General features: G+C 39.5%; 1 protein-coding gene across 1 annotated transcript; it reads left to right on the top strand.

The window, feature by feature from the left end:
- The first annotated feature begins 996 nt into the window (after positions 1 to 996).
- Positions 997 to 12,861, top strand: METTL21C (methyltransferase 21C, AARS1 lysine). The gene is made up of 5 exons (XM_066236010.1): positions 997 to 1,105; positions 4,008 to 4,146; positions 7,643 to 7,794; positions 10,442 to 10,559; positions 11,991 to 12,861. Exons 2-5 carry the CDS (start codon positions 4,020 to 4,022, stop codon positions 12,383 to 12,385), a joined length of 792 nt encoding a protein of 263 aa, XP_066092107.1. The 5' UTR covers positions 997 to 1,105; positions 4,008 to 4,019; the 3' UTR covers positions 12,386 to 12,861.
- Positions 12,862 to 18,087: the final 5,226 nt, after the last annotated feature.

Below are 18,087 nucleotides of genomic sequence, written 5' to 3' on the forward strand. Positions count from 1 at the left end.
TCAGGGCACATGCAGGAGTCTGTCTCTCTATCTCCCCTCTTCTCACCAGGAAAAGTAGAAGAAAACATGAAAAAAAGCAAGAAACAAACAAACATAAATGTTAAAAAGTGACAGCAGAGAAGAGAAGAAATACTAATGTTGGGTAAAAACAAAAATAGGCTTTTTAATCTACTCAAGCTAAATCACCATTCATTTGACTGAATGGTTAAATATAGTCCCTCATAAATGTGAACGATTATTTATTTCCTATTTGCTCAAGGCTTTAAATTACATGCCCTATATTCTATTTTAAGGGTTTCCAGGCTTCCAAAATGAGCAAACACTCTCCTTTCCCTTTTAACTGACCTTATTTCTATTAAATATTAATAAATTACAATGGCTTGCTTTTCCTTTGAAGAATTTTTCTGATTTCCTACTCACTGCTGCCCCGACTCAATATCTCTTATATGACTTTAAACCTTTGACTCCTATCCCTTCTTATGTAGAAAATGTTTTTATGTCTTCCTTGCAAAAGTTTTCCCTTCCTCTTTGTAGAGTTTTATGTTATTTCTGAATGCTAAAATCAGGGTCCAAGACAGAGTGTGCAGCAGGCACATCCTGTCCTTCAGCCGCGGGAGTTTGGCTAATGAATACAAAGTTTGGAGATCCACAAAACCCCCAACTACCCAGCCCCCACTTTTTTAAAAGTGAAATAGAAGTCCACATTGCAAACTACATTGCAGCAACTGGATACCACCAAGGGCAGTCTCTGCTCTGCTGCAGTGATTTTCTGGATCTTTTGAGGGTGGTTCTATTTCATGCTGCAAGGAGTGTGTGTGTGTGTGTGTGTGTGTGTGTGTGTGTGTGTGTGTGAGAGAGAGAGAGAGAGAGAGAGAGAGAGAGAGTGTGTGTGTGTATGTGAAAATTTAAGACAGAAAGAGAGAGAGAGAGGAAATTCTAGCAAAGCAATGTGTCTGAGTACTGGTGGGTAATGCTACCCTAAATAACTTGGACTTCCACTGGCTGGCTTTTGTTCATAAAATGCTAATCCTTTTAAGTGAAGATCTATATAAACATTGAGGATAAAAGAGTACACAGAAATCCGAAATCTCTTCTGCTACATAAGGTAAAGATATATTTAAACTAACAGTTCAAAATTGTTTTTATGATACTAACCAGGAGTCATTTTAAAACCTTCTCAATTCTTTATTAAATACTAACGTAATATATATCATATGATGTGTCAAACTAATAATGAACAGTAAGCAGATTATGGTAGTTATGTTCTAAGTTGTGTTTCAATGCACAGCTGTCTTTGGGAAAAGTTAATTTCTTATGTCAACTCTAGTGATGGGGGAAGGGAATAATTTCATTTCACAAGGAAAAGTGCCACCTGATATTTGAAACAAATTCTCCTTTATTTGCATGCAAAGTGAAGAAATGTCTTAAATTTAATGTTCAGAGTTACGTGGTGCTGGATGGGAGTCCTGTGTAGGGTGTTGGATTGTGTAACTTCTCAAGTTTGGGAGATGATCATCACATGCAGTAGCAATTGTAGTGTGAGTCTTTGTATAGATTACTTCTCTAATTCCCACAACCGCCATAGGAGGTAGGTAGCACCATTATCTACATTTTTAACAAAGGAAGCACATGGCAGAGCCAAGATTCAAATGCGGGCTCCTCGCCACAGCGCTGACTTCCACACTGAGGATGCTCTATGGTCACATAAGTGACTAGTCTGCTATCTTTTAAGGGGAACTTTCTGGAGTTGTGGGAAAATTGAAAGAAAGGAGAAAGTTATCTTCATGAGAAAACTCTTCTCCTGTGCAACACAGACTAGCAGAGCACTCTTGGCTGGTTTGGTGAGTTGGAGAATTGGGGTCAACATTTGCTTATCTGTTTCTAGAGTCAGTCAGTGAAAATGTTATTCACAGCAATCTCATTGTTTGAAATCCTGTTGCACATGAATATGAGGACCATGCAATTTCTCCAGGTGTGGGGCAGAATGTCATTCGCTGCAGTGGCTGGCACTCCTCGTGTGTTGTGTGTGCTCACTGGAGCAGGCCAGTACCTGAATGGCTGGGTTTCGTGGTCAGCTAGTTAGTCATAGTGTGACTGGTGTGGCTAGTTGCTTTCCGAAGTGTGGAAAATAAACACAGAACGGTAAACACAAACCAGAAAAAGTATTTACATTTTGTAAAAAAGGACTAGAAGATGTCACTGTTATAGGGAAACGTTATGAGTAATATCAGGGGCCAAGTAAGCCAGGAAACCCAGGACAACTCAAGTTGTGTCCTAACTCCTGTACAGGAAGGCAGATTCTGCTGCTGGACCTCCTGGGTTTGATTCCCAGCTCTGCCACAGGCCAACTACGTACACTCGACCTGCTTTTTAACCTCTCTGTGCCTAGATTTCTCTCATCTGAGAAGCAGCATAATAATAGCATCTACTTTGCAGGGTTAGTTATGAGGATTAGCTGAATGAGTCCACGTAAAGCATTAGAACGTGGTTGGCAACAACAGGATACAGATACGTCCTACAGCAACATCAGGTGTCATTATTTCGACACTGATCAATGATCCCAAAAGCCAGGTCCCCTTTTCTGAGTCAGAAAGAGTTTTCCTTTGCTGTATTAATCACTTTTTTTTCTTTCTGTTCCTTGCCACAGCCTTAGGAGGCAGGCAGATATTATTATCCCCTTTCTGCTGATGAGGCAATGCCGAGGAGGGGACTAAATTAGTGTTAGAGCGTTAGAGTGGCGAGCTTGGCCCTGAGCGCCCAGCACTTTCTACTCTCCTGCAATAAAGCCTCAGATGAAAAGGGAGCAAGCAGCCCTATGTTTGCTCCAAATCCTGGCTGCTCATCCATAATATTTCTTTTTTTTTTTTTTTTTTCTTTTTTTTTAAATTTTATTTTAATTTTATTTATTCATTTTAGAAAGGAGAGAGAGAGAGAGAGAGAGAGAGAGAGAGAGAGAGAAAGAAAGAAGGGGGGAGGAGCTGGAAGCATCAACTCCCATATGTGCCTTGACCAGGCAAGCCCAGGGTTTCGAACCGGCGACCTCAGCATTTCCAGGTCGACGCTTTATCCACTGCGCCACCACAGGTCAGGCCTCATCCATAATATTTCAATCCACAAGGGACTCACAATGGTCATATTGTTAGACAAGATTTGCTTTATTAAGATTCAGTTCCTATAGTTATCAAAAATACATTTTAGACTCTGGCAACATCCCACCTGTCCAGTGGTGGGATTCAGCCAGTTCACACCAGTTTGGCGTGAACCAATACCTAACTTTTTGTTGAGTTTAGTGAACCAGTTGTTAAATGGCACTTGTAGTCAGGGTTCTCTCCAAGGTGGGCAACTGGGCATCCGCCCAATGTGGAATTCACAAATTTACATTCCTTACTCTTTTTTTAATGTTCATCTGCTCAACAGCATATTCTAAGTGCCTGTAGTGATGTTCGTTCTGTCCATAGGTGAAAAAATTGCAAGTGAGAATGCCATTCAAGAAGCAATATGGAAATATCTCAAATAGCAGTTTTATTGTATTTTGTCAGTATTATTTAATATTTTTATTAATATTTTAAAACTTTATTATACATAACCTAATTATGCATACTTCTTTTATTGTTAAGTATTATAGGCATGAAAAAATAAACTATCTTTTGGTATATCTTTTTTTTTTATACTTAAGACGGTCATTAGGGCAGAGAACCAGTTGTTAAATTATTTGAATCCCACCACTGCGCCTGTCCCCTGGCTCCAGTTTTTCTGTTTTTGCCTTTCTTCATGCACAGAATAGGTTCGGGCATGTTTAATGGTCTCCCTCCATTTTGCTCTGCAAAACCAGATGGCAGCTCCCAGAGTGGCTGCTTCGCTTGCCCAAAGGAACTAAGCTGAAAAGCAGGTGTTCTTTTCGACTCAGCAGATGCTAAGGCGATAAGCTGCACTTTTTAGAGCCTTCTGAGAGATTCAGACAGCCTGGGCTGAGCAACTCGGGTCTTGTCCAATTTTCTCCTCTCTAGCCAGCTCCGGTTATGGACGTGTGTCTGAGCTCCAAGCAGCAGCCTGGGTTCCCGGGGGAAGGACTGAGCTCACCAGATGGCTGGTTAGAGGCAGAGGAGGAGATCGTCCAGAAAGATAGCACCAGTGGACCCTCAGGAGGTAACCTCTTTCATCACCTCAACACTTTCTAAGTTGTTTTCCTGGTGATGACATTTTCCAAGTTAACTTCTGTGACAAAAATTTCCACCTACTTTTCACTCTAGATTTTTAAATCATTTTTATTGAGATATAACTGATATGTAACATTATATTAGTTTCAGGTGTATGACACAATGATTTGCTATTTGGATATATTGCAAAATGATCACTACAATAAGTCTAGTTAACATCCATCTGGATAGTTCATATAATGAAGCTAAGTACAAAAATGCCTTTATGCAAGCATAAGCCTAGCATTACAAGTGATCCCTGTTTTTCATTATTTATTATCAAAATACAAATTTGTTTTATCTTGAGTATAAATCTAAGGTTGCATATTTTTTGTAACAGGCACTTCTAGAAAGAAATGAAATCTGGATTAGTTTCTGCTTTTGATCAAAATCTATTCTTGGTGGCGCAGTGGATAGAGCGTCGGACTGGGATGCGGAGGACCCAGGTTCGAGACCTGGAGGTCACCAGCTTGAGCGCAGGCTCATCTGGTTTGAGCAAGGCTCACCAGCTTGGACCCAAGGTCGCTGGCTCGAGCAAGGCGTTACTCGGTCTGCTGTAGCCCCACGGTCAAGGCACATATGAGAAAGCAATCAATGAACAACTAAGGTGTCGCAATGAAAAGCTCATGATTGATGCTTCTCATCTCTCTCCGTTCCTGTCTGTCTGTCCCTATCTATCCCTCTCTCTGACTCTCTCTCTGTCTCTGTAAAAAAAAAAAAAAAATCTATTCTTGATAGCTCTGAGAGACGTTGGATCCTCGCAAAGCATAGTGTATTTTCTCATCAAGACAATGTAACCATTAGAGTTGTGTTTTTGGACAGGAATTGAGTAGTTAATTATTGATAAACATGACAAATATTGTCATAAAAAGCTAAGATATAGCATTTATTCTTTTTTTTCTTTATTCATTTTTTTAGAGAGGAGAGAGAGAGAGAGAGGAAAGAAAGAGAAAGAGAAAGGGAGGAGGAGCAGGAAGTATCAACTCCCATATGTGCCTTGACCAGATAGATAAGTGCAGGGTTTCAAACCAGCGACCTCAGCATTCCAGGTCTACGCTTTATCCACTGTGCCACCACACATCAGGCCAAGATATAGCATTTATAACGTTTGCAATCATTTAACATGATACAATCATGTTTCAACTCTACTAAACCAGAATGTTATTTATTTTTACTAAACTATTTACATAAATATGCAACTTTACCTATCTCTAATATCTGGACCCTCTAAAAATATTAGGCTAGCATAGATACAATAAATGAAAATATTTAATGTACAATAGACATAAATTTATATATCTTTGTAGAACATAAAAGGGTCTTATGGGAGTATATTTGAATGCTCATATTTCTTTACACTGTTGATTGGGAAAGTATAAGCATTAACTTATTAACCTATGAAATAATGAGCCATCTAAAATAATCCATTGACTTTCCCCCCAGTCTTGAGAGTGCCCTGTTGGTGATGTGTGGGAGGAGGGGAAGAATGAACAGTCTGGAGCACGGTGGACATGGGCTGGGGGAAAGAAACCTGCAGGAGCAGGGATGAGCATCTGCTGGTCTGGCTGCTCCAGGTAGATACTCCATTGACAAAAGCCTTCAGGAAAAAGGACACAGCTCTGTACTGATTCCTTAGAATGACTGGCCTATACTAGCTCCCAAATTTCAAGAATTCTGTGAGCTAGTTATTAAACACAGCCATTATTGAAATTAAAGTTATATAAACTTACAATTAAATAGATTATATAAAAAACGGAGGTATATAAAAAAAAACTAAAGTAATAAATACTCATGACTCATCAGAAATTATTTTGCTACATTTGACGATTATCTATGCTCTTGAGTCCATTGATAGCCATTGTATCTGGAGGGTAGAAATACTCCGTGATGGTGTACTGTCACACATCTTTTCCCAGTGACATTTTAAAAAAATCACCATGGTGGGAGTATTAACACCATGGTAATCGTCAAATCCTGCAAATCAGTACTTTTCCCCCTTTCTCCAAACTGGTCATTAAACATTTACAAGTCACCATGGTCCATTTCTCTGCCTTCTTATTGTCTCTGAAACTGAATTCAGAGTCAGCCTTCCAGCCCTGTGAGAGAAGCTAGGGCCTCCTTGGTCATTCATAAATACTCTGTTGGTGTTAGATGTCCATAGCTTCCCATACGAGGTAGGTGAGGGCCATAGATCTCCTTTCCTCCCCAACAGCTTCCCCACAGCCCTAACTAGGGCACATGACAGAAAAGGACAACCCCTCGGGACTGATGGGGCCACTCTTTATTACCAGGTTCTGACAAGTTCAGTGCAGTCCCTGGTCTCTGGAAGCTCATCTTGCTGTTCAGGGCCGAGCGTTCTCCTTCGGGGTTGGAACACCCTGAACCAGAACCTGTGGCCCAGGGTAGCGCTCTGAAGACCTGTGGACATCTGTCAGGCTGGTTTACAAACCAGTCGCTTCACTCACGCTGTGGTCAAGGACCATTTCCCCATCTGCCGCATTCTGACACTTTTTGGTAAAATACTATAAAAATGAATTTCTAGGAAAACAAAACGAAAATACAAAGACGTGCAAGATATAAGCATGCAGTTAGTTTCAACAGACACGATCAAATTATAAAAGTTCTCAATGCTTACTCCACGTTTCTATCCTGTTCTCCCTGTGAACCTGTTACCTGGTTTGCAGACCAGCAGCCTAGAACTGTTCTCGTGCCAGTGGGAACCACTGAGACCTGAAGTCCCTGTGGGCCCTGCCTCTCAGGGGTGGGCTCCTGAATAGATTTCTTCAAAGACCCACCAGCCTTCAGCCTCTGTTCACATCCTCCTCTGAGCAGGTGCTCTTCCTCTCATTTTATGTGATATTTGAGAGCTGCTAGAGTGGGTCATGAGAGTAAAGAAGTATTTAAAGCAGTAGTGACTCAATAGTCAGAGCTCGTCTGACACCCTCCCTTGGACTGTGGGGCTGGCTCATCTTTGGGCGACCTGTACTTTTTGAGGAGGTGATGTAGAAAGGATTTAAGCAACACGCTCCAGCCAACATGTGGAAATGTTACTTCAAGACCTAAAAATAGTCAGGTTCATGTTTTCCCAGGTCTTCCTTACACAGACAGCTCATTTGTGCCATTTTCCTGGTGCTACTTCCCTTTCTCCTGTTGTGAAAACAGTGTGTGGAGGGAGCCATACCTCTTCCGTCCTCTCCTAAACAGAGGAAAGAACTCAGGGCATCCTTTGTGCATTTCATTATACGATAAAAAATTTCACATCTAAATTTTATGGCCCTGTTACTCCATATTATTGTTTTGTGCTAGTTTGTAGCCATTGTCACTGATGGCATTATGCCTCTGAGGAAAGAATTTTCAATATGTTCCCATCTTAGCAATTACTAAGTGTATATTTATTTGCACAGAATCAACAAATCATAAAACCTGTTTTATTTTCTGCCCCACAGATTTAAACAACATAGAGCCGTCGCTTCATAGCCTTCAGAAATTTGTTCCTACAAATTATGCCAGCTACACTCAGGAGTATTATCTGTTTGCAGGCAAGAAGATTGTGATTCAAGAATCAATAGAGAGTTACGGAGCAGTGGTGTGGCCAGGGGTGAGAGATCTGCTACACTGGGCTGGCAGGATTTCTGGGGACGATAATGACACTTTTGTACATCCGTGTTGCCTTGAACAATATGCCAAGTACTTCAACATTCGGTGTGTCTTCAACTTAGGGTCAATTATTGCCTCACCAAGGGTGTGGGTGGCGTGGTTGCGCTCCACTATACCTAGCATCTCTCCCCTAAGATTTTCCTCTATGCTATGTTCTTAAATACACTGTTGATGCATACATTGTTGTTTACATTAATATAAACTTGAATATATCAAGAAGTAAGATGAAAAGTTAATATAAATTGTTAAAAAAAAAAACACCCATATTTGGAGTTGTAGCTTTGCAGCACGTGCCTGTGGCCATTCCCACAGACCCTCCGGCCCTGACTTCCTTTTCACGTTGTGGGTGTTACAGTAGAAATGTGCAGGAAGCGTGGCTGCATCTCATGTTCTCCCTGCAACAGCCCTGTGAGGATGGCACTGAAATGGGGGAAACGCTCTGAATTTAAAGCCAGAAAACCTGCGACTTCCTGGCCCTGTGGTCATGGATGTTCACTTCGCCTCCATTTGCCTTCATTTCTGTATCTAAAGCAAAGTGGTACACCTCTCTCTCATGTTAGCTGTAGTTGCTAATGTATTATCATCAATATTGATGGATTACTAAATTAATGAAGAGTTTGTCATTTGGTAAAGCTACTGCACTGGGGGCATGGTGCACAAACAGGCTGAGACAGTGGCCTCAGATGCCAGTGCTGTTGTTCTTTCTGTTGCAGAAGTTGTCAGCCAAGGCTTAGTTAGAGAGGCTCCGAACCAGAACAGCTCAGCTGTTAGCACGGATGTGAATTATACTGGGATCCCATTAAAAGGCAGGTTCTGATTCAGGAGGTATGGATAGGGGTGGGGGAGCACTGTGCCTGTACATTTCTCACAGGCTCCCAGGTGATACAGACCAGCTGGTCCAGGGACTGCACATACAATAAGTAGTCATGATTAGAGGTTGCATGGAATGCCCTCGGGAGAGCTGGGGTACTGGTGACAGGTGAGAGGGGGAGCAGGAGGAGGGAGGGGCTGTTGGGGGCTCTGTGCTCTTAAATCTCCACCTGCTTGCATTCCTATCAACCAAAAAAGCTTTGTTTTTACCCCTTATGTATATAAATATGATTCCCTTCAAAGAATTTTTTTTTAAAAATTGAATTTATTGCAGTGACATGGTTAATAAAATTATAAAGGTTTCAGGTGTACAATTCTATTATACAACATCTGTATATTGTACGGTGTGTTCATCACCACGAGTCAAGTCTCCTTCCATCACTGTTTACCTGCCCTTCCCTTTCCTACCTCCCCGCCCGCCTTTTCTTTCCTGTAATCACCGTACTGTTGGCTGAGTCTATGAGTTTGTTTCTCTCTTTTTTTCTTTTCTTTGGTGGCTTAACAACAAGCCTGAAAACCATCAAACTACTCCAACAGCTTCCTATTTTAATATATTTGGAAAATAGACAACCATAGCAGGGATATCAGAAATTAGAAGTGGAAAAAGTTATTTGTCCATAGGGCTGCTCTGTTCTCATTAAGGCCTCAGCCTTTCATGCACCAACTCTGGTCTGCTCCTGGGATATCAATCCCCTGAAAACTGCAAAGGAAGGGTTTATGTAGAAGGGGAAAACACCCTTTTCTTGTATGACTTATAGTGCAGCTTACTGTGAAAGAGATCATTTCTCAGATTTGGCTAATAGGGCCAAGAAGGGGTGGGGGAGTGTTTGGAATGTCAAGAAATGTAGCCGTTCCCCTAGTCTCCCAATAGCTCTCCAATGGGGCCAGCCTCTCACAGGGCAGGACTAATTTTCTCAGAAAACACCTCAAAGCATATGTCCTCTTGATAGCTCTACGTGACACTGTTTTCATAATATTGAACCTCCCACCTTGCAAATAATTACCTTCTGTTCTCAAGGGACATTTGGTTTTCTATATTAAAACTATCTTAATTTATTTGCACATTTTTAAAAAACATCTCCTGGCTACTACTCAAAGTGAGGTTCATGAACCAAGAGCACTGGCATTATCAGGGGGCTTGTTAGAAATGCATCCATGGGCACCCCCCAGCCCATACCTGAGTCCACAGAGATGTGCCCCTTTCCCCAGACCCCCAGGTGACTTTTGCATGCACACTAAAGTGCGGGAAGTACTGTTCTGATAATCTAAGTGTTTCTTAGAGGAACTACTTAAAAAAATAACTGCTCAGTTGTCCAGTATAACAGAGTCCTAGCCCACTTGAATTTTAATAGAGGACAGGAGAGAGGTGTTGAAAGAGTTTATACAACACTCTTATAGCAGGTGGAGGCCCGTTATGACTGAGTCAGAGCAAGAAGTTCCTGGATTTTCAAGCAATGAGCTGGGCTTTCAGTTTCTGGAGACTGATCAAGTCTTCTGATGAAAGCCATTTAACAAACTTGTTTCTCTGGTTCCTTTGATGAATATTATAACTTTCATATTCCAGAGGTCTAAATACATCATTAAATATATAGTTAGATTCTGATGAGCCTCTCAATAAAATAAACTGTATGCTGTATCTTACAGTATTTAACTTGGGGTGGGGATTGGGGTCATGACTTGTTTCCAATGTACAGGTGACAACAGTAAATATTTTTTAGGCTACGGCTTTGTGTCAGTATTTGGAGGAACATACAGAGGAACTGAATCTTCAAGACGCTAAAATACTTGAAATTGGTGCTGGACCAGGCCTTGTTTCCATTGTGGCCAGTATTTTAGGTTTGTTTATTTATTTCTGATCTTACTTCAAAAGACCTTTACTGTGATGATAAGGAGTATCGTAGGACGTGATTTCATTCACTGAATCTCCCCCAAATGTCATGAGCTAGAATTACCACTGTTATCCCAAGATAGGATCATTGTGTCTTAAAGAGCTTAAATACCTTGCCCAGTCCACCAATTATCATGTGATGAAGTTGAAATTTTGGAGCTGTGACTTTTCCTGCTTTTTGTTGCAAATATTATAACTAACATTTTGAAGGGAAAAAAAATGTGAGTTAATCCAAGGTAAAGATAGATTTATACCCAAAATGCAGGTTGTGAATTCCTGGGCACTGGGCAAGAGGTGGGTACTAACCTGGCATGCTTTTGCCCACACAATAAAAAAATAATCTAATCTGTAAATATAGTGATCTATTTTGTGAACAATTGTTACTAGCTTTAAAATACCCAAGAATTAATTTAATGAATTTAGATAAAAGTGAGAGTCATATAAAACAGATCATCCTCATGAAAAGAGAAAGCTGAATACTTCGTATAAGAGAAAAATAAAATCTTCAGATTACCATAACCAGCTCAGCTGTGGGTGTGCACGAAAGGAAGTTGCTGCAGGACTTAAGAAAAACACACACAAGACACAACATACAGAAAAGATGGGTACAGGGGACTCCTAGCCTCTAGGACTGAGAGCCCAGATCACTGCAGCCTCATCGTATTTATTGGTCTCTTTGCTCAATAAGCAAATTAGCAGAGCCTGGGTTCAGGTGCAGAGAAGGGTAATTAACTAATGTCTTTCAGGTATGTAAGGAAAAGGCTATAGGGATCAGCTGTTTCCTTTAAACAATCTTACCAGGGCTTGCTGGGGCAGCGTTCTGCCCCGGCAGGACTTGGCGTTCCAAAGTCCGCACAAGAGACTTGGCTCAGGACCACAGTTTAATTCCCAGGCATTTTCCCACATCAGATAAACGTAATTTTAGAAGGAAAAACATTATGAATTGTTATATTAAGCAGATACGAAGCTTAGTATGTTTAGCTAGTTATCCTGAAATCTCCTAACATTGCACCATTGTTTAACTTATAATTTCTTAAAAGATGGGAATATTATTCTATTTCAGTGGTTCTCAACTGAGGATAATTTTTCCCCACAAAGGACATTTGGCAATATCTGGAGACATTTTTGATTGTCATAACGTGGGGATGGGTGGGGAGATGTTTCTGTAATCTAATGGATGGGGCCCAGAGCACAGAACCAACCCTGCACCCCTCAAACAATTTATCCAGGAGAATTATGTCAAATATGTCCAGCCATATGTCAGTAGGGCCAATGCTGAAAATCCCAGTTGTATTTCTTTTGTTCCTCCCTGAGAGTTATGTCCCTCAGAATGTCCAAATATTTCCAGGTAATTTCAACACTTTTCTCCTTCTCTCCAGGAGCTCAAGTCACCGCAACGGATTTGCCTGATGTCCTGGGAAACCTTCAATACAACCTTTTAAAGAACACACTAAAATGTACAGCACATCTGCCTGAAGTGAAAGAACTGGTGTGGGGGGAAGGCCTGGAACAGAAGTTCCCCAAGTCAACCTTTTATTATGATTACGTTCTGGCCTCTGATGTGGTCTACCACCATTACTGTCTGGACAAGCTGCTCACCACCATGGCGCACCTTTGCCAGCCTGGGACTGTGCTGCTTTGGGCAAATAAGTTCAGATTCAGCACTGATTATGAATTTTTAGATAAATTCAAGCAAGCTTTTGATACAACATTCTTGGCTGAATTTCCAGAGTCATCAGTTAAAATTTTTAAAGGAACACTGAAATGGGACTAAATTAAACAAAATGTTTTTCAGAAAATTAGTGTGTGTTTAGAGCAGTATTAGATATCGCATTGTCAACAAAACACTTTTAAGATTAAGAAGGTAATACGTAAAAATACTTATACATCCAAAATAAAAAGAACTTAATATTATAGCCACTTTCTAAAATAACCTACTTAAGATGATCTGGTTCATCTAATTATCTGCAAAGAATAATATAAAAATATAACAATAGCTTTGCTGACTTCCAAAGTTCTGATTTAAATGTTTAGTAAATTTACACGAATAAATGAATAAACAAGTGGATTTACACCTTGTTACTTCTACTGGAGCACAGTTCTAAACTCATCAATATACTTTTGTCACATGCTTTTTGATACTGAGCTTCATTGGATTAATTTGAAGAATTTATTTGTAAGGATTTTTAATTAGCAAAGGAAAAAGATTTTGAATGATAGAAAACAATCATAGGCGAAACAGTGACTAAAGTGAACAATGTGGAAAGGGCTGGAGTGAGGAAATGGGTGCTGTCTTTGGAACGTAACAGAATTTGATTTATAAATACTTTTCTTCTGTGTCAACTGCCTGAGACTACTACAAATTAAATTATTGAGTTGTCTCATTTTTTTTTCTTTTGATTAAAATTTCTTAGAAAGTTAGGAAAGAATGAAATTTTATCTGTTCTAATTAAGGAAGGCTACAAAAAGAAATCTGAAACAAACATCACAATTATAAAATGTTAAGACTCCCCATTGAGATAGGGAAAAAGCCTTTAAAGTTCCGCTTACCACCATTTCTCTTCAACATTATACTAGAGATTTTAGCCAATGTAATAATAATAATAAAATGTCAAAGAAATTAAAACATGCAAATTTAGATTGATAGGAATAAAAGTATACTATTCATGAATAACATGATTGTTTGTCGGTCAGGGTCAGTAAATTTTTATACAGTGCCAGATAATAAATATTTTAGGCTCAGTAGGCTATATACTGTTTCTGCATTATTTCCTTTGTATTGTTTTTTACAATAATTTATAAAGATGCAAGAACTGTTATTAGCTCGTGGGCCCCGTAAAAACGGGCTGTGAGTTGGATTTGGCCCACAGGCCATAATTTGCTCACCCCTGGAACAACAGATAATCCAAAGTGGAATTATTGAAATCTGTAAGTTTAGCAAGGCTGCCAAACGTCAGTACACAAAGCTCAAGTGTCCTTAGAAATTCTCACTACAAAGTTAGAAAATAAAATTAAAATAATTTACAACAGCTACGTCAAATACTTAGAAATAAATCTAATAAAAGATATGCAAGAATGCTACACAGATTTATAGCAGTACTGTGATAAAGATAACCTAAGTAAATGAGGAGACATACCAAGTTTGTGCATTAAAAGCCACTTTAAATCTTTTTTTTAATTTTAATTTTTTAGTGAGAAAGAGTGAGAGAGGGATAGACAGGGACAGAGAGAGATGAGAAACATCGACTCATAGTTGTAGTACCTTAGTTGCTCATTGCTCTCATATGTGCCTTGATGTGGGGAGAGGAGGGTTGAAGAGAGCTACAGCCAAGACAGTGGTGATCTCTGGGCTCAAGCCTGGGACCTCTGCGCTCCTCTGGGATCATGTCTATGATCCCATGCTCAAGCTGGAGACCCTGTGCTCAAGACGGCGACCTCGGGGTTTCGAACCTGGGTCTTCAGCGTCCCAGGCTGATGCTCTATCCACTGTGCAACTGCTTGGTCAGGCTTTAAAGCCATTTTCAACCTGTCATTTTTATCTGAATTGATCAACAGATTATGTGCAGTCATATGTAATCTTTCCTGTGGAAATTGTCAAACTGATTCTAAGACTAAAAAAATAAATAAAAAGTCCCAGAGGAGTAAAGGCAATCTTGAAGAAGAACCTGTTGAAAAGATTTGCTTTACAAGAAATCAAGAGGTACTTTAAAGATGTAATAATTGATAGAGCAATTAGTATTAGTTGCTAATGCTAACACTCATTGGTATTTCTTAATACACATGCACACATACACAGGTTATGTCTTAAACTTTAAAGTCAAATGTTACAATTAATATAAATATAAATTTAAAGACAAACTTGGGATTCTAGACTCAAGTCTGAAGATTTAATTGCATTTACTTTCTCCTTGACAGATATTGCCTATTAAGAATGAGTCTCTAAAATATGTGGTGATCAATTATTTTTAAATACTTTTCAATTTCTCTGAATGAAGATTAAAATTTCTTCTTTTTAGATAAATAATAATGTGTTCATAAATCAAGAAAATCATTATTTTAAAAGCTTACTTCTAAAATTTTGAATTTAATATTTTAAATTGTTCCCTACTTCCACTTAAAAAAAAACTTGCCTAAAGCAAAAGCCATAATATTCTTCTCTTAAGCAAAGGGAAGGAAAATAAATGTGCCTTTTACAATGTCTTCCCTTAGGATATAGAATTTACAAATTCTATATCAGACCCCCACAGCGCAGAAAATAATGTGTTGGAAAAGGCATGATAGGATGGATTTTACGTCTAGTTCACCTGGTGACTCTAGATTATTTTATCCAATTCTACTTGTTTTCTTCTCTGTCAGTGAGTAAGGGTGGGAAAAATGAGTCAATCTAGAAATGTGGTCAGCATAAATTTCAGTGATCACATCAATTGATAATGGCGTAAGGACATACAGGTCAACTGAACAGACTCCAGAAATAGACCCATACTTATGTGGTTAATCGATTTTTGACAAAGGTGGCAAGGTAACTCAATGGGGAAAGAATAGTCTTTTTAACTGGTGGTGAAGAATAAACTGATTACCATACAAAAAACAATTAGCCTTGCATCTTTCCTTCTCCTGTTAATGTATACAGGTAGCTTGATATTCATGAGGAAAGAGAGCAAAAGGAATTGGACATTATATTTTATAAAACTTGGAAAGCCTGCTTCAGTAAGAAACTGCAACAATTACATTTAGCTTAATTTGCTGGAATGTTAAAACATTAACAGGCCCACAGTGCCTCAGTGCCAGTGAGCCCTTGGACCCAATCCTTTAAGAAAAAAATATGTTATTTCAGCAATCCTCTTCCCCCATCCCAGGGCAAAACCAATTCGCACCCAAACTAACGGGAAAGGGTTTCTGTGTGTCCCGCTTGAAGACAGGTGCAGTGGAAGCCAGATTGGTGACCACAGTCTAGCCTGGAAGAAGGATCTGATTGGCTAGTGAGAGGAACCAACACAAGCCCACAATATTAAAAAAAAAAATTGCTTAGTTTAAGAAAAGCTAGTCATCCCCAGCTCGAAAATATAAATATTGGTTTAAGATATACGTGCTAGCCATATTAGCAGCCATGCTACATGGGCTGACAGCCAGATGGCGTTCCAAGCACAGGCTTTGAGCAGGACCTGGACTGGAATGACCTTTGATATAGAACACATGGACTTTGGTTTTCATATTGGGCTTATTGAAGACTAGACTGGATTTTTTCCACTGGTGAGACAGAGGGAGGTAAGACATTGGGAACCTGTTAGCAACCTTCTACTTCAACTCCAAATAAATCTTACTGCAAAAGCCTAAGGTTCTCCAAGTGCCAGTTTTATAAAATGCTTTTTATATGACACATGAACCCCACTTCAACTGGCACCAGAACCACCATCACTACCTTATGCAAAAATTAAATCAAAGGCTGATAAACCTAAAAAAAGGAGTTAAAACTACAGCTAGTGCTTGACTTACGACCATGATTAGTTCCGACAGACCAGTCGTAACATGATTTGGTCGTAAATTGAGTAGGCTATATGTACAGTACTGTGAAATAACGTTATAGAAATCTTTAAGTCAAAGACAAAGACAATTTCCTCTTGGTAGACATCTTGGGAGGGGTTTGATGAAAAATACCCAAGATACAAAACACAATTGCTGGGATAACAGTTGAAATGGTGCACGCGGAGAAGGTAGTGCTGCCGGAAGCTGGTCCACACTGTTGTACGCCCAGCTGGGCAACGTTTGCACTGCCAGACGCGGAGCAGTCGTGGCTAGCGATTATAGTCATAAAGTCAAATGGTCGTAAGTTGCATAGGTCGTAAGTCGATCAATACCTGTATAAGAAAATTAACACTTATAGAAAAAACAATTAAGATAAAACTTTGTTACTTTGAGACAAAGATAAAACATGAAAAAACACAAACTATAAACATAAATTAAAAAAGATGTTGAACTAGACCTTATCACAAGTCAATTTTTGCTCTTCAAATGACACTATCAAGAAATACTGAAGAAAATATTTGCTAAACTTGTGTCTGATGACTTTTATCCAAAACATAAAGAACTCTTACAATTCAGTAAGACAGGAAACCCAAATGTTAAGTGGGTTAAAAATCTGAACAAAAGCTTTACCAAAGATACTAGACAAATATCTAATAAACTCACTATTAGGGAAATGCTAAGTAAAACCACTGAGATACCATTACAACCACTAGAGTGGCCAAATGTAAAAAGGTGACAATACCAAGTGTTGAGGAGGTGCAAAAATCTGCACTCACACATTGCTAGTGAGAAAGTAAAATGGCACCAGCATTTTGGAAGCCAGTTTAATAGTATCAGTATCTTAAAATGTTAAAATAGATAATCAGTAATTTCATTCCTAGGTATCTACCCAAGATATATTAAAACATATGCTCACACAAAAAAACTTGTATATATCCATAGCAACATGATTCATAATGACCTCAAATGTACAGTCCAAATATCCAGTAACTGTCAAATGGGTAAAATGTGGAACATCACACAATGAAATATTACTCAGAAATAAAAAGGATTAAATATCCGATAAATACAACAAATGTGAAATTCAAGGACATTATGCTAAGTGAAAGAAGACATAAAAGACATATTATATGATTCCTTTATATAGAATTTCTAGAGAAGTCAAACTTATAAAGATAGAAAGCTGGTCACCAGCGGTCTAGGGCTAAGGGTGGGTGTGGAGATTAACTATAAACAGATGAGGGAATTTTTTCAGATGATGAATATATTCTAAAATTTGATGGTTCATTGTTGGGCTATAGAAATTCAACTGTACACTTAAAATGGATGAATTCTATGGTATATAAATCATACCTCAAAAAAATGAAGTTCTTTATAAAAAATCACATGGGAGATCCAACATGGCGGTGGAGTAGGTGGAAGGTGCTCACCCCCAAGCTGAACTCCCCAGCCCAGATCACCAGAACTGGGAAGAGGTGCTCAGATAATACCTGGCTGCAAAAATCAGTGGGGGTTCTGTTTGTCAAGGAGAGGTGGGAGTCAGCTAGAGGCACAGGTGCCCTCCTAACGAACTAATGCACAACATCTCATTGGCAGCCACTCACCTTGGACTTCAGCAGAGGGAGGGCAGAGCGGACTATAGTCACGTGAAGAGAGACTGGGGTTTGTGGCTCTGGGGAAAGAGCTGAAGGAGCAACCCTTCAAGATACCTGAGCTGAGTCCTCCTACACTGCAGAAGTCCTCTTGGGTGGACTCCCCTCCATACAGCACCAGCCTGGGGAAATGCAATAGCCTCACCCTTACACCCTTAGAGATGACACCCTGCTGAGGAGTCAGCTGCCTGGGGCATGAGGTCTGGGCAGACTCAGGGAGTGTCAGTGACTAAATACTGTGGCTTTGGGACAGGGGCCATTTCCCCAACTTGCCTGTATTAATATATTAAAAAGTTTAATC

The sequence above is a fragment of the Saccopteryx bilineata genome, chromosome 6 (genome assembly GCF_036850765.1).
Source record: "Saccopteryx bilineata isolate mSacBil1 chromosome 6, mSacBil1_pri_phased_curated, whole genome shotgun sequence".
Classification (NCBI taxonomy): Eukaryota; Metazoa; Chordata; class Mammalia; order Chiroptera; family Emballonuridae; genus Saccopteryx; species Saccopteryx bilineata.

Excerpts from the sequence above, each read along its gene's own strand:
- METTL21C (XM_066236010.1), top strand. The coding sequence starts at position 4,020 with ATGGACGTGTGTCTGAGCTCCAAGCAGCAGCCTGGGTTCCCGGGGGAA. Across the intron at positions 4,147-7,642 it reads CACCAGTGGACCCTCAGGAG|ATTTAAACAACATAGAGCCG; the intron begins GTAACCTCTTTC and ends TCTGCCCCACAG. Across the intron at positions 7,795-10,441 it reads GAGCAGTGGTGTGGCCAGGG|GCTACGGCTTTGTGTCAGTA; the intron begins GTGAGAGATCTG and ends AATATTTTTTAG.